At 36.3% G+C, this 22,493-nt stretch overlaps 1 protein-coding gene across 1 annotated transcript in view; it reads left to right on the plus strand.

The window, feature by feature from the left end:
- Positions 1–219: 219 nt before the first annotated feature.
- CA10 (carbonic anhydrase 10) overlaps positions 220–22,493 on the plus strand; it is a 717,389-nt gene continuing 695,115 nt past the window's right edge. The window contains exon 1 of the mRNA XM_027870533.1: positions 220–365. Within this exon, the coding sequence (XP_027726334.1) occupies positions 305–365 (61 nt within the window). The 5' untranslated portion in view covers positions 220–304. The remainder of the gene's footprint in view (positions 366–22,493) is intronic.

Consider the following 22,493-nt stretch of genomic DNA (forward strand, 5'->3'; position numbering starts at 1 on the left):
GGAGAAGAGAGAGACCGTCGGGGCAGAGAAACATTGGACATGTGTCAGCACATCTGGGAAATAGATCCTACGAGCTCGAGGGGAGATTTGCTGGAACAATTCAAACTGAGATATTGATCTTGGGGGTGGTAGTCACTGGCCGGCTTTGGGGTGGGAGTGCGTGTGCGCGCGCGTAAGAGAGTGTGTGTATGTGTGTGAGTGTGCGTGTGAGTGTGTGTGTGTGCGTGTGTGGTGGCGGGCTCCCCCTTTCCCCTTCCTTTTTTTTTTTTCCGTCGAGTGATGCACTTGGAATGAGAATCGGAGAATGGAAATAGTCTGGGAGGTGCTTTTTCTCCTTCAAGCCAATTTCATCGTCTGCATATCAGGTATGGAACAAATCCGATTCAAGAGGTTGTCTTGTGTATTGAAAAAAAAAATATGGATTTTGTCTTGGGTAAACACCCGCGGAGGGGGAAGGGGAGGGCACCCGGCCGCTTGGGGGTAGCGAGCTATGCGGGCTTCCCCACCTGCAAAACTATGAGCGCCTCTTCCTTTCTGTTCCCAAGAGCGCTGGATGAGAGTACTAGGGGGGATTCAGTTATATCAGAAGGACTGAGGTCGAGGGAGAAGGTTGAAGCAGATGAGGTGGAAGGTGGGTCTTGATTCTCCACTGATTACCAGGTAGAGCAATCCAGTGTCTAAATACAGCCCTCAGAACCCCACCCCCAACCCCTACCCAATCCCAGTCTCCCGGGCTTCAAAGTTCCCAAACTCAGCGCCTTGAAGCTGGCAAAATGGACGCAGTGCCCTGCCCCTCTATCCCTCTATGTAGTCACTTTGGAGAGACTGCGGAGGATGCGGGGATTAGATCACGCCGGCAGAAAACTGTTGGGAGGGGAATAAGGGTGCATGTGCTCTGTGTGTGTGGGGGGGGGGGGGGGTGTGTGTATGTGTTTCTCTCAGATATATAGAGAACAGGTAGAACTAGCGTGTTTCTGTCTGAGGATCTTACCTAAACCTCCTCCTCTCCTTGCCCACAAATCAAACACTGTGGCTTTTCAGGGTTCCCAATAGCTGCTGTCCTGTAGCTCCGGTTGTCCTGACCTTATCTCTCAAATCTCAGGCAAGTGGAGCTGTCCAAAGCTGTAGTAATAGAAGTGAATAGGTAGCCTAAAATAAAAATAGGAGTATTCTGGGTGGAGGGATGGTAGAGTAGAGGATTATCCAGCAGTGAGCTGGTTAATGAAATGTTGCTCAGGTGGCTAAGGAGGAAGAAGCCTACCTCTGAAATACTGTAGAACTTGATGGTACACCGCACCCCTCCTTACCCAACCGCTACTGCTACTTCTTTCTACCCAATGCCCACCTAGTTATGTGTTGGTAGTTTTCATGTACAATTGTGTCCTTGGTCACCGTTCTCATGCAAGAATGGGAATACAGCCAACTTCCCCAGTGGTCTGAGGAGAAATAACCCGTGGCCCCTCTAACCAGGCACATCTGGAAGCTTGGATAATACTGCTCCTCCCACCTAATCCTGTCCTAGGGAGCTTGAGCTCATGCTAGACCTGATGAAATAAAACGTTAACTCTCAAACCCTGTTCTTCAGTCTCCTCTTCCTGCTAATATGAAAGGGGTAGGGGAAGGAAGTCCTCTGACCATCCCAAGCACTCACTCCTATTTTCCATTGACGATCTGACTAAGGAGTTTGCTTTCGTTAAATTAAGGTAATTTTTGTTGTTGTTGTTGTTGTTGTTTTTTACCCATATTCTTTCACTTCCCTAAATCACCCTCTGTATTTCCTCTTGCTGCATCTGGATGGGTAGTAATGGAACAATAGCTTGTTCTATAAGTCAGTCTTTCCAGGAATAATCACATATGCATATATGTATATGTATACATACCTATATATACATATATATCACTTAGCTAATCTTTTTATATCTCTGCCCAGATTTTCCTCTTCAACTCTCCCCTTTTCAAAATATTTTACTGAAGTTACTAAAGATGTCCAAGACCACCAGAAACCCTCTTCCTTCCCCTGCCTCCACCCCTTCCTCGTAAATAATTTTCAGGTTCTGGCAAGTATAAAATCTAATTCCTGTTAAGACTTTTGATGAGGTAACATTCATTCAGACCTTTGATACCTCATCTTGTTAGCAAGTCACCCCTTTGAATTCCCCCATAAATACACATATAACATGCATTTCTTATGGTGATCATGTATAATGACCTGCTAGAAAAAAAATCTCTTTCTGTGTATGTTCACATATGTCCCCCTAAAAGAGTTTGGAAACAGTATATAGTATTAACAGTATATGGTTAAAGCTATATTGTTCTAGGTATACCAACAGCTAAAGCATTGACATAGAAGGATAAGCAGCATTTTCAAGTAAGAAATGGAAGTATTGAGCACATGGCCTTTCACACGTATTCACTAAATAATCATCATTGATGTATTATGAGGGAATAAAAGTGTAAGCAAAATTGCTAGCTATTAGCTTAATATGGAAAACTAGGTTATGGTTCCAAATGCCTAGTTAGATCCTGAATTAATTTGCCCTTTATGAAGCTGTTTAGACAGAGATATAGCATTATGCCTTGCACATTTATGTATTATACACACCTACTTTAAAGACCCATTATTTTTAAATGGCTAAGGCATTTGCCTCTCCTGCCTCTTTGCCTCAGCCTAGCTGCTTACCCAATTACATTCTTTTATGTCAGCATTCAGGAGGGCACTATAATTGTGATTCACAATTGCCACACTTTGGGGTGTTCTGGCTCCTCCCTTTTCTTCCCATGTGACAGTTTTGGGATATTACTGGGGAAGTTGGGAAAGGAGGGGGAGGGCAGAAGTAGTACATGGGGACCAAGTCTGAAGAAATGTGACTCAGAGAGGGACTGGTGGGTTTTTCCCATTTTGGATTTTACATGATTTGCAGTTTTAATTTACTTAGCATAGACAGGGATTCACTAAAGGGAACACAGTATCACCCCGGGAGCTAAGTAAATCTTGCTGATTCCCCCCCCCCCTTCTTTCTCTCCTTTCCTTCTTTCTCCTCATTGTTAGTGAGTCACCAGGCAAGTGGTGAATCTAATGTGTTGTGTTAGTTTATTGGGTCACTGTGCATCAATAATTGATGCATTGGCATGGTTTGCCGTATTATTGAGAAATACCAGACCAGGGAAAGGAAGCACAATTCTGCAGTGTAAACATGGTAAAAAAGAAAACCTTAGTTGGAGATTTAGGCCAGGGGGAAGGATCATTGATTTAATTTCAGGGGGGTAATCTTTGTTTTTAGTCAAGTCAGCAAGCATTTATTAAGCACTTATTGTGTGTCAGGCACTGTGTTAAGTGCTGGGGATACAAAGAAAGGCAAAAACCAGGACCACTCCATTTCCTTTGGCAAGTTAGTTTGGGTTTTTATTTTCTTAATCTCAGGAAATAAAGCATAGAATGCTCCCCCCCCCCCCCCCGCCCCCCCCCCCGCCATGGAGCCCTTTGAAGTAAATGCTCAAAACAGAGACCTTGGGCTTGTGTGTTCCAGGGATGTGCAATAATTTGCTTGTGATAAAAAATAACGGAAAACGTTAGCTAAGGGGACCAAAAAGCTCTGGTTGGTTTTCGCTGATAGCTTTTAAGTAGTATTTGGGCCTATGATCCAGATGTCATCCGTTTCAGTCACTTAATGACTCCCCAGCAGAGCATGAAGAGGGAGGGCTATGGAATGGGAGTGCTTCTGAATCCACAATGAAATAAAAGCACATTCAGCTGAAAATGCAAGACAGACAGGATCTGTGTGAGGAAAGAAAGGAGCAGAGGGTTTTTCCTCTGTGCTATCTGGAGTTCCATTCCTTTCCCTAAAACAGCAGCTCAGATGAGGTAGTATTTAGGATCCTGCTGTGGGAAAAGGCCTTCTGGTTATAGAATAGTTACCACATTTAACTCAGTCAAAACCACTTGTCCATTATATGGCATACCCTCACTATATATGATGAAAATTCAACCTGACTTGAAAGGGATTCTTTCAAAAAAATTTTAATTATGATTAGTGGGAAATAACATCAGCATTGTACTCAGAGTACTTCCTTTCAAGTTCTGTTTCTGACCCTTACCACCTATGTGACTTTAGGCAAATCATTTAGTCTTCCTGGGTCTTAGTGTTTGTTATTGTCCTTCAGTCCAATCCTACACTTGGTGATCCCTTTTGGGGTTCTCTTAGCAAAGATACTAGGGTGGTTTGCCATTTCCTTCTCCAGCTCATTTTACAGATGAGGAAACTGAGACAAACAGGTTTCAGTGACTTGCCCAAGGTCACACAGTTAGTAAATATCTCAGGTCAAATTTGGACTCAGGTCTTTCTGAGGCACTCTATCCACTGTACCACCTAACTGCTCCAGCTTAGTGTACTCATCTGTAAAATGAGGGATTGAACAAGAAGGCTTTTGAAGACTCTTCCAGCTCTACATTTATAATTCTGTGATTATTATCATTAGTTCAAACATATAATATTAATACAGAACTTTTGGTTTTACAAAGTGCTAAAAATTTTTTGTTATTATGAATTTGGCACCAGTGAATATGAATATTTACAGAAAGAAGAGAAAAAGATAAAAGTATATGAAAATCTGAATTAATATTAAGAATCATTTTTAAATGCTTCATTTAAAAAAGGATATAATAAATTCAACAAGGTTCCAAAGTTGTCCTTCATGTCTCTTTCTGATCTCCTTTCAATTCTCTTCTATACTTTTTTCAGTGTTACATTGATACTCTTTTCTTACTTTCATTTTTTGGGTATATCACTATCAATAGTATCTCTTTTATTCTACTCCCCTAATTAATAAACAACAATGAAAAATAACTCAAACCTCTTTGTAAATAATAAGAAAAGCCAAACAAAACAAATTCATGGAATGACCATGTCTGAAAACCTCTGGTCTTTCTGAGTCTTTAGTCCATTACTTTTCAGTTAGGAGGTGGGTATCATGCCTCATTTTCTGTCCTCTGGAGTGATGATTGGTCATTGCATTTATTAGAATTCTTACGTCTTTCCATATTGCTTTTCTTTAGAATGTTGTAGTGATTATATAAACTGTTCCCCTTCCTGCTTCTACTCATTTTACTACATCATTTCATACAAATCTTCACAGTTTTCCCTGAATCTATACCTATCATATTATTCAATTATATTCATGTATCATAATTTCATCAGCTATTCCCCAATTGATAGGCACCACCTTTGTTTCCAGTTCTTTGCTACAACAAAAAATACTACAATGAATATTTTTGTACAAATGGATCCTTTTACTATTTCTTCTATTTCTCTCAGACATACTACTAGTAATAGTATTGACTGAGTCTAAGGACTTTTTGAGTATAGTTCCAAATTCCTTTCTAGAATGGCCCAACTAATCCACAGCTCAAACATTCATGTGCCTGTCCTCCCACATCACCTACAACAATTGTCCTTTTCTTTTCTTTTTGTTATATTTGCCAATCTGATAGGCCTGAGGTGAAATCAGAGAGTTATTTTAACTTACATTTCTCTTAGTAGTAATTTGGATCATTTTTTCATATGGTGGTCAATAGCTGGCTTTTCTTCTTATCATAACTGTTTGTTTTCTTTTCATTTATCTATTGGGGTATAGCTCTTATTCTTATTTATATTTCAATTAGTTCCCTTTATGTCTTGTATATCAGACCTTGGCCAATAAACTTGGTGCAGAGATTTATTCCCTTAGTCAATCATTTCCCTTCTAAATCTGACTACATTGGTTTTGTTATACAAAAAGCATTTCAAGTTTTTGTAATCAAAGTTGTCCATTTTATTTTCTATGATAATCTCTGCCCCTTATTTGGTTAATTCTTCTATTATCTAGTTGTAACTTCCTTCCTTGTTTCTCTGTTTTTTTTTTTTTATCTGAGCCTTCATATCTAAGTCATATATCTATGTGGAGTTTATTGTAGTAAACAATGCAAGCTGTTAAAATGTTGATATAAGCCTAATTTATGACAGACTGATTGCTAGTTTTCCCAGTATTTTTTTTTAATCAAGCAATAAATCATTGTCACAGTAGTTGGGATCTTTGGATTTATCAAACACTACTACATTTGTTCACTTCTTGAATTTGTGTACATTACCTATTCCAGTGGTCAACTTTTCTATTTCTAACTTTTTTATTTTTATAAGGAATGCCAAATGGTTTTGATCATTACTGGATATTTATTATCCAATATTTCTAGGCTCTCATTCTTCCACTTTTTTTTTCATTATTTCCCCTGAGATTTTGATTTGTTGTTCCTCCAGATTAATTTTGTTGTACAGTTTTTTAAGCTCTACAAAAGTGACCCTTTGGTAGCTTGAATGGTAGACACTGTGAAGTAAATTAATTTAGGTAATATTGATGTGATCATATTGGTATAGCCCAATCATAAGCAATTAATATCTCTCCAGTTATTTGTATTTATTTCATAAAGGGTATTTTATAGCTATATTCATGTAACTACTATGTGTATGTTTTAGTTTAGTTCCAAATGTTTTAGTTATTCTATAGGTAATTTGCATGCAATTTTGCTTTCTTTTCCTGCTGTATTTTCTTGGTAACATACAGAAAGGCTGATGATTAGTGTAGGTCTATTTTAAATCCTGCTATTTTGCTGGAGTCATTGAATAAATTAATTTCTTAAGTAAATAAATGTATCACCTACAAAACTAACCATTTTCCTCTTTGTGTATGCTTTTTTCGCTCAATTTATTTTTCTTTTCTTATTGCTATAGCTAGCATTTTTAGAAGTATAATGAAATAATAGTGGTGATAAAGTGCATACTTGCTTTCCTCCTGTTCTTATTGGAAAGATTTCTAGCATTTAACTATCACAGATAATGCTAGTTTTTGGTTTTAAATAGATACTATTTACCATATTAAAGGAAAGTGTGTGTGTGTGTGTGTGTGTGTGTGTGTGTACACACATATATGCATTACATTTTTTGAAAAACTTTTTCTGCATGTATTGTTGTAGTCATATGATTGTAATTGTTTTATTATTAACCTGCCATCCTGTATCTATAATATCCCTAATAATGAAAAAATTCTTCATGTTCAGTATAAATCCAACATGGTCATATTCCATAATTTTTAAATATATTGCTATAGCCTATTTACTAATAATTTATTTAATATTTTGTGCCCATAATCATTAAGGATATTGGTCAATAATTTTCTTTCTCTGCTTTGACTTTTGCCAGTTTAGGTATCAAGACCACATATGTGTTGCAGGAGGAATCTAAAAGCAACCTTTCTTTTTGTGCTTTTATAATAATTCTGAAATTAATTTTTTCTTTAAATGGTAGAATTTACTGGTATATCCTTCTAGTACTGACTGTCCCCCACTTTGAAAATTCATTTATGAATTATTTAATTTATTTTTTCCTGAAATTAGATTATTTAAATTCTCTACTTGTTTTTCTGTTATTTTGAATGTTTTATATTCCTTTTAATATTCATCCATTCTATTTAAGTTATCAACTTTGTTGGAATATAAACAAGCAAAATAATTTTTAAAAATTCATTTGTTTATTCATCTTTATTTCATCAATTCTTTTCATTTTTAATATTGGCAATTTCATTTTCTCTCTTTTGAATCAGATTAGCTAATGGTTTATCTATTTTTATGAATTTTAAAATATCTAGTTTTATTTGTTAATTCAAACTCAATGGGAGCTTTTTGTTTTGACTTTGTTAATCTCTTCTTTGATTTTCAAAATTTCTAATCTTGTGTTTAATTAGGATATTATAATTTGCTGTTTTTCCAATATTCTTTAGTTGCATGCTCAATTCATTGATCTATTATTTTGTCTTTTGTTTTTGAAAGTGTTTAGAGATATAAAAAATTTTCCACAAGGATTTCACTACCTATAGATTTTGTTATGTTTTCTCATTGCCATTTTTTTTGGGTGGAATAGTATATGGTTTCCATGATTTTGTTCTTTGATCAACTAATTCCTTAGTATTCTTTGATAAACAAATTTAGTATTCAATTATTTAGTCTTTCAAATTTTAAAAGTTTGAATCCTTTCTTTAAAGGCCCTTTCCTGGTTATACTTATATTTGCTAAGGAATATGTTTAATATTTCAGGTTGTTGGTTTTTTTTTTTTACATTTCTTTGAGGCTTTTATGTCCTAATTTAGTTTTTGTGATAGTTTCATGCACAACTCAGAAATATGTGTATTCCTTTCTATTCTTATCACCAGATAGCTATTATATCTAGTTTTTCTAAAATTCTATTCAAGTCCTTAACATTTTTCTTGCTTATCTTTTTGTTTGAGGAAAATACAAACCCCATTTATTATAGTTTTGCTAGCTATTTATCACTCACAATTGAATAAAATTTCTTTTAAGTACTCAGATACTATGCAAATAGTGCATGTATGTTAAGTATTGCTATTATTTCATTTTCCATGGTGACTTTAAGCATAATGTAGTTTCCTGGTTTATCTCTTTTAATTGTGTCTCTTTTTAAACCATTGTTATTCCTGATTTTGGAATTTGCCTGAAGCATAATAAATTATGTTTTAGTCATGCCCACTCCATGTGAATTTTGTTTCAAATTACTTTATAAACAACATATTGTTAGATGATTCTTTTTGCTCCATTCTCATTAACGTTTATGATTATGATTGTTAATTTTATGTTTTTCTTCATCATGTCCTCGTGTTTTTTTTCCTCTTCGCTGACTCTTTACAAAGAAAACGGTCATAAAAGAGTGTACATACAGAAGTGATCTGTAATTGATGTAATCTTCCACTTCAATATACTTGCTTCCTTCTTGCAGACCCTGATTACTGGTTCTTTCTTTTTCTTTCCCTTAGATTCTCACATTTATGAGCCACCATCTGAAGCAGAAGTTTCTTTGGCTTGTTCCTCCCCAACTCTACCCTCTTCCTTAAGCATTTTTCTCTTCCCTCTGTATTTTCCTTTTACTCTTATGGGCTTAATGTATTTCTACCCTAACCAAAGTCTCTGTTTATGTCTTTGTGAGTGTGTGTGTGTACGTGTGTCTGTGTATGTGCTTATTTTTCTAATCAATCCTCTTTTATCCTGTTCAGATAAGAGTGAACTTCCTGTAATGCTTGCTTCCCATTACCTTTCTTCATTTTTTATGTACTCTTCTTGTTACTCACCCTAATTATGAGAAATAGTAAGTTTTCACCCCCTTTTCCTTATTTCTTCCTTAGTGTATTCCTTTTTTTCTTCCTTTTGTTTCTTCTCAAAACAAAAACAGCAACAACAACAACAAAATCTCTGAGTCCTTTATTTGTCATATTTAACTCCATCTGTGACTTTTGAAGATGCTAGGGTTCTGGAGGGGCATATCTCTTCTTCCACTATTAGAATTAAATGATTTTAAAAAATCATTTAGCCTCTTTCCAACTGCTCAAATGTATTTTCCTTTCTGTTTCTTTTGACTCTGTTTTGTATTTCAAAGTTTCTGCTTAGCACTAATATTTTCATCAGTAATGCTCACTCAATAAAGTCCTTTATTTCATTTAAGGTTCAAGTGCTGTCTCTGACACATACTGGTCATGTAACTGGAAAATCACTTATGGGTCTCAGTGGGTAACTCTCTAAGATGAGAAGTTGCAGAAAATGTGCTGACCTGCCTTGGTACAAGGAATTTTCTCACCATTAGCTTCTAATGCCAATGAAATCACAGGTCTAGCATATATCCTTATCCACCTTATGCCCCTATAAGGTTTTATCACTCTTATAGAGTAAATTATTCTTGGTTATAACCTCTTTTTTTCTGAATATCATATTCCAATATGTTCTCTACTCTGAAATATTTGCTGCTAAGTCTCCTGTAATCCTGACTATAGTTCCTTGGTGCTTGAACTTTTTCTTTCTGATTGCTTGTACATTTTTTTTCCTTTGACCTGGAACTTTTGGAATTTGACTTTGACAATTTTTGGAGTTTTATTTTGAGGTTTCTTTCAGTAGATGTCTAATGCGCTCCTATTTTTTGTCTTACCCTCTTGCTTTAATAGATATGGTAATTTTTTTTTCTTTTTGATTTCTTGAAATAAGTTACTCCTTTAGGGAGGGTGGAGTCATGGCTTTCAGGGAATTCAATGACAATTGAATTATCTCTCCTGGACCTGTTTTCTAGGTCAATTGTTTTTCATAGTGAATTAACCTTACATTTTCCTCCATTTTACATATATATATTTATATATCTTATTTTCCCAAGTTATACATAAAGACAATTTTAAACGTTGATTTTAAAACATTTTTTGAGTTCCAAATTTTCTCTCTCCCCTCACCTCCTCCCTCCTTGAGACAGTAAGCAATTTGATGTAATTCATACATATTCAATGATGTAAAACATATAAGCATATTAGTCATGTTCTGAAAGAAGACACAGACCGAAAAGCGGGAAAAACATGAAAAAAATACAGGAAGTGAAAAATAGTATGCTTTGATCTGCATTCAGACTCCATCAATTCTTCCTCTGGAGGTAGATAGCATTTTTCATTGAAACTTTTGGAATTGTCTTAGATCATTGTGTTGCTGAGAATAGCTAAGTCATTCACAGTTGATCATTATACAATATTGCTGTTACTGTGTACAATGTTCTCCCGGTTCTGCTCACTTCACTTTGCATCAGTTCATATAAGTCTCTCCAGTTTTTTTCTGAAATCTGGCTGCTTATCATTTCTTATAGCATAGTAATATTCCATTATACTCATATACCACAACTTGTTCAGCCATCCTCCCCTTCCCTCGCTTTCCAATTCTTTGCCACTACAAAAAAGAGCTGCTATAAATATTTTCTGTGCAAATAGATTCCCCCCTCTTTATTTAATTTCTTTGTGTTACAGACCTGGGAGTCAAAGGGTATGCACAGTTTTATAACCTTTTGGGCATAGTTCGAAATTGCTCTCCAGAATGGTTGGATCAGTTCACAATTCCACCAACAATGCATTAGTGTCCCAATTTTTACACATCCCCTCCAACATTTATTATTTTCTTTTTCTGACCTATTAGCCAATCTGATGGATTGTAAAGTGGTACCTCAGAGTTATTTTAATTTGCATTTCTCTTATCAGTAGTGATTTTGAGCATTTTTTCATATGACCATAGATAGCTTTCATTTCTTCATCTGAATACTGCCTCATTTTCCTCTATTTAAAAAAATGATTTTGTTTCTTTTCATCTCATAGAATCATTGAGTTCTGTTTGATCCACTCTAATTGTTGGGGTAAAAATTCCCACTTTCTTTTTTAAATAGTTTTTTCTCCTTCTAGTTCTTTCCCTCAGAGCTCTTATTTTCCTTATTTCATTTCTTCTTAAGATATCCACTTCACATCTTTAAGGTACTGTTGAAGTACTGTGGTAAAATCTTTTTTTTTTTTTAATCTCAGATGCTCTGCTTTTAGTTGGGTTTGCCTCTTGGGCTTTTCTTGACCATTAATTTTTTTGTAGTGTCCCTTTAGTTTACTTTTATCTTTGACCTCAGTTCATAATTTGAGACTTTGCCCCAGGACAAGACTTTGTCTCCTCTCACATTCTTGGATTAGGTGGTAAGCCCTATTTGGCTTTGACCACAATTTCCTGGGTTTTTCCTGCTAACTTCGACCTCTGTGGAAGCAGTCTGTATTCACAGTGCTGGCACATTTGTGGCCATCAGGATTACCTTTGATCAGCGTATTCAGGTCCCTCTGGGGCATCTTAGGTCAGAGCACTGTGATCTACGGGTCAGCTGGATTGTCTCTGGTCAGAATGCCACCATATTCAGGGACATATGGATTATTTCAGATCAGAGGGCCGTGTACTCCCATCCCTGTCAGAGGATCCTGGACATAATTCTTCTGGTTGCTAGTGCTGAATCAGTCATCAGAGTGCTGTAGATTTCCAATCCCTCCCTTTACTTACTCCCCATTGTCTGGGTATCCTGCCCCCCAAGAACAAAGTGATGGAGGCTTCAGGTGCCACAGGAGCAAATCTGGTTAAGACATTGACAGGTATCCCACTTCTTTACCTGGCCTTGCATTGGAATCCCTAGTATGGCCACTTTCTCAAATGACATCTATTATGGATGTCTTTTTCTGTACTTCTGGGGTGGTTGAAGGCACATAATAATATTCTTTTTGAGATTTCTTGATCATTATACTATCTGGTACCCTTTAGTGATCTTTGATGTATAATATGTTGGTGAGCTGAGATTCCCTGTAACACTTCAGGTTTCTATATTAATTAGATGTTCCCCAAAGTACTTCATTAAAAGGGTAGTAGCACAAGCATTATTATCTATATTTTATAGATAAGGAAATTGATACTTTGAGAGGTTAAGGAATCTGTCCAAGGTCATACAGCTAGTGTCAGAACTGATACAGAGTCACTCTAGGAAGTTTTTCCATTGCATACAAATAAAGTATGTTCGTTTACATATCTTTGATGTGTGGGAATGTGGATTTGAAGGTAGGAGGTGTTTTTGGTTTTTGTTCAGATATAAGTTTTGCTCAGTATTCAGGGCTTAATTAAATAGCACCTTATATTAATAAAGTGCTTTCCTCACAACAATCTTGTAGGGAAAATGGTCTACTACTACAGTTATCCCTTCCACATCAAGACTTCCCCCATCATGGTTCACCATATCTTGGGTTGGCATAAAAAATTGAATGAGAATTTAGGGGGAGTTTTGTGGAAGCCACAGATGACACACAAAGGCCAGCAGATGGCACAGAAAAAGTATAGAAACCAAGAAATGCATAAAATATATGAATGATATTGTATGATATAGCCTATGACCACTTAACCCAAATTTTACAATAAGGTACTATAAATACCCCATACAAGAAAAAGAAAAAAAAATAATTGAGACTTATCTGGTAAAACTTTCACACAGATTTTTCCAGATTATGGGGCTGCCATACCCCTACCCCGGCTGCTATTACCACTACCACTAGTATTACTAATGCTAGCACTACTACTTTACAGTTCAGAGTGACTTACTCACAATCATACAGCTAGGGAGTGGCAGAGCCAGTATTAACTGCCAGGTTTTATTATTCTAAAGTCAGTATTCCTTTCTTACTATATAGCAGTGTTAATGGGGTCTCTTTCCTCATTCAGAAGGAATGGTGATATAAAGTGGATGCCATTGTTCTATTGCCTACAACTCTGAATCTGAAGTTTTCTTGTGTTCTGTAGTGGGAACTGAGCTTAACCATACCAGGTTGTTGTTGTTGTTGTTGTTGTTGTTGTTCAGTCATTTCACTTGTGTTCCACTCTTTGTGACCCCATTTGAAGTTTTCATGTCAAAGATACTGGAGTGCTTTGCCATTTCCTTCTCCAGTTCATTTTACAGATGAGGAAACTGAGCCAAACAGGGTTAAGTGACTTTCCCAGAGTCACAGAGCTACTAAGTTTCTGAGGCCAGATTTGAACTCAGGAAGATGAGTTTTTCTGACTCCAGACCTGGCACTCTATCCCATGTATCATGTAGTTGTCCCATACTAGTAGGCACTACTAGAAAGAGAAGGATGGGAGGCAGTGTGGTACAGTAGAGAGAGTATTGAATTTAGAGTTAAAGGATCGGGATTAAAATCTTGGCTCCTCTACTTATAACATGTATGACTTTGGACAAGTCATCTTATTTCTCTGGGACTCACTTTCTTCATCTGTAAAATGAGGAGGTTGGAGTAGATAACCTATGAGATCTCTTTTAGCTCTAAACCCAAAGATACTTTCGTGATACCATAATTTAATCAGCAATGGTGGAATATTTTGCACTGTTGAACACAAATACTGATTAGCCTCCCCCCAAGGTCTAAGTTAATCCACTTAGTCAAGCTAGATCAATTTTTCTCTTAATAGAACCAGGTGGTATATGGGTATAGTGAGTGTCTGTGAGCATTACTAGTCAGTGGCATTAGTGTTGTGTCTAGGTGATTGATGCCAAACATCTGGATAGGAAGTAGAAAATTCAATCAATCATCTGAATATCATGGAGAAAAGAAACATTTAGGTGATGGAATCTATCTATCACTCTTTAGCTATATACTGTACTATTAGTATTCTAATAAAGTGCCTCAAATATGACATAATGTAAATAGGATCACAGATGTGTCTCTGAAAGGGAACTCATAGGCCATCTGATCCAACTGCCTCATTTTATAAGTGAGGAAACTGAGGCAGAGAGGTTCACTGATTTGCCCAAAGTCACACACAGAAAAAAATTATTTAAACTTAGGTCCATAATTTCAGTCGGTGACTTTTTTCTTCATCTGTAAAATGGGGATATTAATAGCATCTGTGGGTTCTTGGGAGAATCAAATGAGATAAAATATAAAGCCCTTTGCAAATTTTAGAGTGTTATATCAATGCTAGCTGTTATTGTTGTTGTGGTGGTGGTGGGTTTTCAATCCTTGAATTGAGTTTCACCCTTGGGGGTATGATTTGACGTTAATGAAGCAATTATTCTTCATTGATCCAAAATGTCAATTAAAAAAAAGATAAAGATGTTAATGTGAAGATGTATCCCACCAATTCTGAGTGATTAGCAATTTAGTCATTATAGGTTTGCATTGATAATGTCAGAGAACTGGATGCCACCATTTTGTGTAATCTGTCGATCAAGAATATACTCAGTGCCTAATACTATGGAGAATATAAAAGAATTGGGAAGCATGGTCTCTGTTCTTGGAGACTTTACAGACTATTTGGGGATGGGAATGGGTTCAAGGGACAAAATATATATGCATAAAATACTGAAGAACTAGATAAAACAGAATACATAATGCAATTGAACAGGTGTTCTTAACCTATTTGTACCATGAACACTTTTGGCAGTCTGGTGAGGCCTATGAATCCCTTCTTAGAATCATCTTTTTAAAATTAATTTAAAGACATGCTAAATTTTATTTAGAGGTTAGTGAAAATGAAAATGTGATTGTTGTGTTTTTCTTCCAATCCAAGTTCACAGATCTTCTGAAATCTATTCATTGACCTTCTTAGGGGTCCATGGACCCCCAAGTTAAGAATACCTGTTATAGATCAAAGATGGGAGAGATCAAAGTAAAATGGAGCAGTCGATAGCTTTATGAAGAAGGTGGGATCTGAACTAGGGCTGAAGAATGATAATAGTAGATATTTGCATACTGTAACATGTCCTAAGTGATGCTCTAAGACATTAAATTTCACAGAAGGTGTCTAACTGCATTGGTAGAGTGAGTTTCCTCACCTGGGAGTTCCCTACTCCAATGAAATCACAGTTCTAGTCTCTATCATATCATATTGTCAGAAGTGAAGAGAGAAGAGGGAGAAAGATTTCCCAGAGCAGTCTCAGCAGAGGCATAGAGGTACACATAAGAAGACATCTATGTAATGGTTGTGAATAGAGAGGAAAAAGAGATAAGGTTTGTGCATGATGTGGAAATTGGCCTGATGGTAATAGAAATTCAAATCCAGAAATAGTGGGATAGGTCAGCTTAAGGTAGAATAACATGTAATGCCATAGTGTGCACAATCCTTAGACAAATTAAAAAATATATTTTGGATCTTTAAATGTATTTGGAGAAATTACTTTAGTTAAAGCACAAAATTCTGGCTAAAATTTTTAAAGCTCCATTGATGGAATTTTAAATTCATGCTGGGTATCTTGAACTACAGTTTTCTTTTGCATATATAACAAGGGTTACACATATAAGTAGAAATTTAATGGAGGCACACAGGAAGAGATAATGCCCGATTTACTGTAATCTGTGTGTATGTATGTGTGTGTGACAGAGAGAGAGAGAGAGAAAGTGATGAAAAAAGGAAATATGGATCTATTTTTATAAACACATTGATGATCACTTAATGGAGAAATCCTGTTAATTCTTTTTTGTTATTGAAACAGTTAAGTTCAACTCTCTTGCCCTCTCACCTTGGAAAGTTTATTCTTATTAAGAGAAAGCATGGAATAGTAGAAGGAAGATTTGCATTCAAAAATGAGAGTTCAGGTCTAAGTATTGACATTCACTAGCTGTGTGACCATGATACTCTGATCAACCAGACAGTCAATCAACAAACATTTGCTAAATGTCTTGCTATGTGCCAAGTGCCTGGGAGAGAAAGGTAAAACTGAAAACAGTTCCTGCCTTCAAGAGGCTTAGTTTGCTCACTGGTAAAATGGAGAATATAATGTTTTCACTCAAACACTACTCTGAGGAAAGTGCTTTTTATAGTAAATTGCAAATTATTTTAGGAATGTGAGCTCTCAGTAAGACCATTGAAAGAAAAAAAATGATTAGACATTTCCAAATATTCTGAGCCCTAGTTTAAAGACAATGACAATTCAGATAATATCAGGAGTGGTCATCATTTACCATAATCTTTAAGACAATTTCCATGTGAAGGAAATACAAATACTTTCAGTTTTACACTTGAGATAAAAATCTCTTTAACATTGCTTGAAGGCTGGGAGAAGTGAGTCATCCATATATGTTTTTATGACGTGAAGATTAATTGTGTACCAAAGAATAGATGCACTGTATGACATGAAACAGATGCTTGAAATATTACAAAAATTCCAAAGCAGTGTTACCACAGTGCAGTCTGTATGATTTCTCTTTGCATTAGCTTAAATGTTTAGGTAGGGAAAGCAAGAGTGTAGGTAACTAATCTATGGGTTTATCTGGTCTACTCTCTTGGTATACTAGATACCAGCATAATTCAATCTCAGCAAATACTAAGATTAGAATATGTTCCAGTTCATTGTGGGAAAAATAACAGCTTCAATATTACATTATTTTTTATAATAAATTCAATTCAATAATACATTATTTTTTGTGCAGCATTTCCTACTTTTTTTTATGTTTTCATAGAATCTCAGGGTTGGAAGACATCTCAGAGGCCATCTGAGTGTCCAATCTATATCTGACCAAAAATCTCCAACAAATCCCCAACAAATGGTCATCTACCTTTGGCATGAAGATCTACTGTGAAGAGCAACCTTCCTTAGGCAGCCATCCTACTTTGGGACTGCTCCACTTGTTAGAGAGTTGTTCCTAACATCAATCTTAAATTTGACTCTTTACAATACCTGCTGCCCCATTACTCCTACTTTGGACTTAGGGGACAAGAACAGCTATTGAAGCACTTCCATATAATGGTACTTCAAATACTTGGAGATACATATCCAGCATTTAGAAGTGCTTATTATGTGCCAAGCACCATGCTAAGTGCTGGGGACACAATGATAAAAGTGAAATAGCCCTAACTTCCAGAAGCTTACAATGTAATGGGGGAGACCACACACACACACACACACACACACACATGCAGTACAAGGCAGTTTTGGGAGAGAGTGCATTAGCAATTGTGGGGAATCAGGAAAAGTTTCATGTGGGTTCCATGGACTTGAGTATTGAAAGAAAACAGGGATCATAAGGCAGAAATAAGGAGGATGTAAATCTTAGGTATAGGGAACAGCCAGTGAAAAAATATGAAGATGGAAAATGGAACTTGTGAGGAACAGCAAGTTAGTATGGATAGATCATAGAGTCCATAGAAAGTAGCTATGTAAGAATGTGTAGGAAGGCTAGAATGGTAGTTAGAAATCTGGTTGTGAAGAACTTAAACTGGCAAACGAAAATTTCTATTTGGTCCCAGAAGTTATTGGGAGCTACTTGAGTTTGTTGTTTTTCACCCATCATTCTCCACGAGGACCAAATGGGGCTACTTATTGAGTTGTGCAGCCACATGATCAGAAGTGCACCATAGGAAAATCTCTTCGGTGGTTGTGTGGAGGATGGTTTGGAATAAGGGGAGGCTTGAGATCAGAACATCAAAGGGAAGGCCAGTGTAATAGTCCAAGTGAAAGGTGATTAGTGCTTGAACTAGAGTGGTAGTTATATGAGTAAAGAGGACACATTGAGAGTTGGTGCAGAGATAGAAATGATGAGAAAGAATTGAGAGCTGATAGGCTACAAGGAGTGGGAATCAAGAAAAGCACCAGGTTTGAAAAGCTGGTTAATTGTGAGAGTTCTATCACCCTCAACAATAATAGGGAACTTTGGAAGAGGGCAGGATTTGGGAAAGGGAAGATCATAGTTCTGTTTTGGATATGCCATGTTTGAGATGTCATTTGGACATCCAGTTGGAAATGTCTAATAAGCAGTTTGTGATGAAGAACTAGAGCTCATGAGAGAGACTAAGGCTAGATAAATAGATTTGAGAGTTTTTGGCTTAGAAATAGCATCTGAACCCATGGGAGTTTACTAGGTTACTGTGTGGGAGAGAGTAGAAAGAAAAGTGCCGGCTACCCAACACGGAGTACTGGGGGTGAAGTATATTCACAGCTTGTAATAATAACAACAATGATAACAACTAGTATTTGTATAGCTCTTTAATTTGCAAAGCACTTTATGTATATTAGTGCATTTGTTTCTCACAGTAAATGTTGAGGTAAGTACTATTATTATCTCCATCTCATAGATGAGGAAACTGAGATTGAGAGAGTTCAAGTGACTTGCCCAAGGCCACACAACTAATAAGTGTTTGAGGTAGGATTTGAATTTAGATTTTCCTGACTCCTTTGTCCAGTGCTATATCACTGTACCACCTAGCTGTCTCTAGGAGGTTAGTTAGTTAGTGAGCTTGACTTAGATTATGAATCAGCAAAGGAGGCTGAGAAGGAGTGGTCAAATCATATACCCACCGAGTTTCCTCTTTTCTAGGATACATATCCCTAGTTCCTTCAACTGATTCCCTTTTGGCATCATCTTAAATCCTTCTACTATCCTGGTTTATATCCTTCCTTGATTCTCCAGTTTAACAGTGTTTGCCCTAAATTGTGTTGCCCAGAACTAAACTCATAGTCCTCCAGAGGCAATTTAACTATGGCAGGGTACATTGAGATGATATTCCAACTAAAAGTTGGGGATGTCATGCCTCTCTTAATGAGCTTAAAATTGATTACTTCCATATCAAAATATTGACCTTTCAGGCCACTAAAACCCCCAGATTTTTTTTCCCAGATGAACTTGTATGAAAAAAAAAAGAGCATCAGCCCTGGAGTCAGGAGGACCTGAGTTCAAATCTAGCTTCAGACACTTGACACTTACTAGCTGTGTGACCCTGGGCAAGTCACTTAACTCCATTGCCTAGCAAAAACAAAAACAAAAACAAACAGATAAATTTGCATCTAGCTATGCTTACCCATCTTATACTTATAAAGTTGATTCTTTGACCCCCAAGTAAATCTCTTTATCCCTATTAAATGTCATCTTAGATTTGGCTTAGAACTCCAGCCTTTCAATGTCTTTTTGGATCCTGACTCTGTCATCAAATATATTTATTATTCCTCAAGGCTTTCTGTCTTCCACACAGCCTTCTTACATGTCTCATTTGATGCTAGCAAAAACACTGTGAGGAAATAATAATAAAGTAATAATAATAACATACATGTAGAGCACACTTTAAACTTTACAAAGTAATTTCCTTGCAATAGCCTGGAAAGATCTGTTTCCCCCAGTTTTGCAGATGGAGAAACTAAGACTTACAAAAAGCTTAAATGACCTGCTCATGATCATACAGCGAGTTGGTGAAAGGGTTAGAACTAAAACTCAGAGCTCCTAAAGCCTCCTGTGTTGTTAATTCCACTGTAATGCCCTTTTCCAATATGTATGGCATTCAGTGATGTTCTTTGGGAGACAACTATATCACATGTCAAAAAACACTAGAACATGAGTCTGGTTCAAGCCACTGTCTTTAGTATAAATATACTGAGTTTTCATTCTGTTTCTTTTGTTGTTGTTGTTGTTTTTCATTATTAAAATTTAATTTTAATTTATGTAATAAAGTTTTTCCATGACATAGTGCAATAAAAAAGATGATTGCACATGGAATTGAAAATCTACTGTGTACAACTTGCTATTCCTTTCAAACATACAACAAAATTATCATGTAAATTTCTTTTCTTCCTTCCCTCCCCGTTCCCCTAGAGATGGCTACCATTAGACACAAATACATATACATATATATATATATGTATGTATGAATGTATATATGTAAAACTATTATATACATACTTCTATTATCAGTTCTTTCTATAGATGCAGATAGCACCTTTCTTCATATGTCCTTTATAGTTAATTTGAGTATTTATAATAATCGAAATAACATTCATTCAAAGTCATTCTTAAAACAACATTGCTACAACATTGCTGTTAGTATATACAATCTTCTCTTGGTTCTGCTCCTTCTGTTCTTCATTATTTTGTGCAAGTCTTTCCATGTTTTTTTTTTTTCTAAAATCATTGAGCTCATCATTTCTTATAGCATAGTAGGATTCCATTGCAATAATATACCACAATTTGTTCACCCATTTCCCAATCTATGGGCATCCTTGCAATTTCTAGTTCTTTGCCACCCCAAAGAGAGCTGCTATAAACATTTTAGAACATATAAGTTATTTTCCTTTTTCCCTCATTATCTTCAGAAATAGACCAAGTAGTGGTAATGCTGGGTCAAAGTTTATAGGTAGTTTCATAACTAAAATGGTTGGATCAGTTCACTATTCAACCAACAATGAACTAAAGTCCCAATTTCTCCACATCCCTTCCAACATTTGTCACTTTCCCATTCTATCACTTCAACAGATCTCTTTCTAGACCTAATTTAAACTGTGCTTAATTCTACTTACCTCACATACTGTCATACTAAGCTTCACAAAGGGGATTTTGAATTGGCTGGCAGAAATGTTTATGTAACATTTAGTTTTCCTTTATGATTCCCTATAGCTCCAGATGGAGACTGTAGCTCCAGACCAGGTTTGCAACTGGATAAATTTAGATTCTGTGATGTGAGAAAATTATTTTCTCAATCCCTGACCTGGGACCTTATTTTAGCAATAAATGCTGAAGTTTTCATCTTTCCCATGTACTACTTGTTTCAAAAGTCTCTCTTCTGCAGCTAGAGTTACTCTTATTGTCTTGTTAAGGAGCAGAGAAACTTGGAGCAAAGCAGTTTTAAATGTTGTTCTGTGAGAACGCTCTGTTATGGCAGTTTTTGGAGAGACTGAGAAAAGTTCATGGAGATGGTTAGAGAAAAACTAGAGAAGAAAGAAAAGTGATGAAGAGACTTTTCTTGGTGGAACTAATTTAATCTTTGTCTCATGAAGAGGATGAAGAGAATTCTTGAGAATAGACTTTACTCTGAGTGAACTGAATGGTAGAACTGTGCTTATAGAACTAAGAACTGCTTGTAGTTGTAGTGACTGTTAGATGTGATTGTCTGTGATCTTTCTAACACCTACAATGTTGCAAATAATTATTTATGTCTGTGTTATTATGGATTAGTTTTTAAATAAATTGTATAACTAGTTACTTTGCTGTTGATTTAATCCTAGGAAATTAAAGGTTTTGATAAGTAGAGAGGTAAGAAAACTCCTGGGGAAAGAGGTTTGCTCAATTTATTAATAGCTAGCATTTCTATAGCAGTTTGAATTTTGCAAAGTACTTTACATGTCATCTCATTTGATAATAAATGAAAATAATCTGGGGTAAGGGGACTGATTGAACGAGATGTTGATATTTAGTAAATTATGAGAAAAATTCTGAAAATGCCCCTTGTTTGCTTTAGAACTAGGTTGAATGTGGTAAAGTATCAAGTAGCAGGCTAAGGGGAGGGCCAACAAATGAGAGTGATTGGCCCTTTGACCCCCAAATCTTGTGACATCAGTAACTTTCTAGATTTGTATAATGTAACATTTCAGAGACCATTTTAGGGACTTCCATCTGCTTATATAGCAAACAATGAGGGCTCCATGTAAAGCTATTCAGGATTGATTTTATAATAATAATAGCTAACATTTATATAGTTTATTATATTCTAAGTGCTTTATAATTATTATATTATTTGATTCTCACAGGTAGATGTTATTATCACCATTTTACAGATGAGGGAGCTAGGTGACCCAGTGAATAGAATGCCAGCCTTGGAGTTAGGAACAATTGAGTTCAAATCTAGCCTCAGATACTTAATAGCTGTATGATCCTGGGCAAGTCACTTAAGCCTGTTTACCTCAGTTTCCTCATCTGTAAAATGAGCTGGAGAAGGAAATAGCAAACCACTCCAGTGTTTTGCCAAGAAAACACCGAATGGGGTCACAAAGAATCAGACACAACTGAAAAATGACTGACCAGCAATTTTACAGATGAGGAAACTGCGGCAATAAATGACTTGCCCAGAGTGACAGAGGTCAGATTTGACCTTACATTTTCTTTGGTCTAGGCCTGACACTCTATCCACTGCATAGCCTAGCTGTCATGATTGCTATTTGCAAGCAGAATTGTAGGTTGGTAATGGAACATTCTGGTCCAATGTTTGCAGTCTGAGCATGATTGCATTTGCATTATCTTACCATCGGACATCACAAAAGCCACCGTCAGGAAACAGTTCCCAAATGTCATTTCCCTCTGATATGGGAAAGGAATTGTCTTTGTCATGTTAAATGTACAATTTA

The sequence above is a fragment of the Vombatus ursinus genome, unplaced genomic scaffold (assembly GCF_900497805.2).
Source record: "Vombatus ursinus unplaced genomic scaffold, bare-nosed wombat genome assembly UNPS02014797.1, whole genome shotgun sequence".
In the NCBI taxonomy this organism is placed as follows: Eukaryota; Metazoa; Chordata; class Mammalia; order Diprotodontia; family Vombatidae; genus Vombatus; species Vombatus ursinus.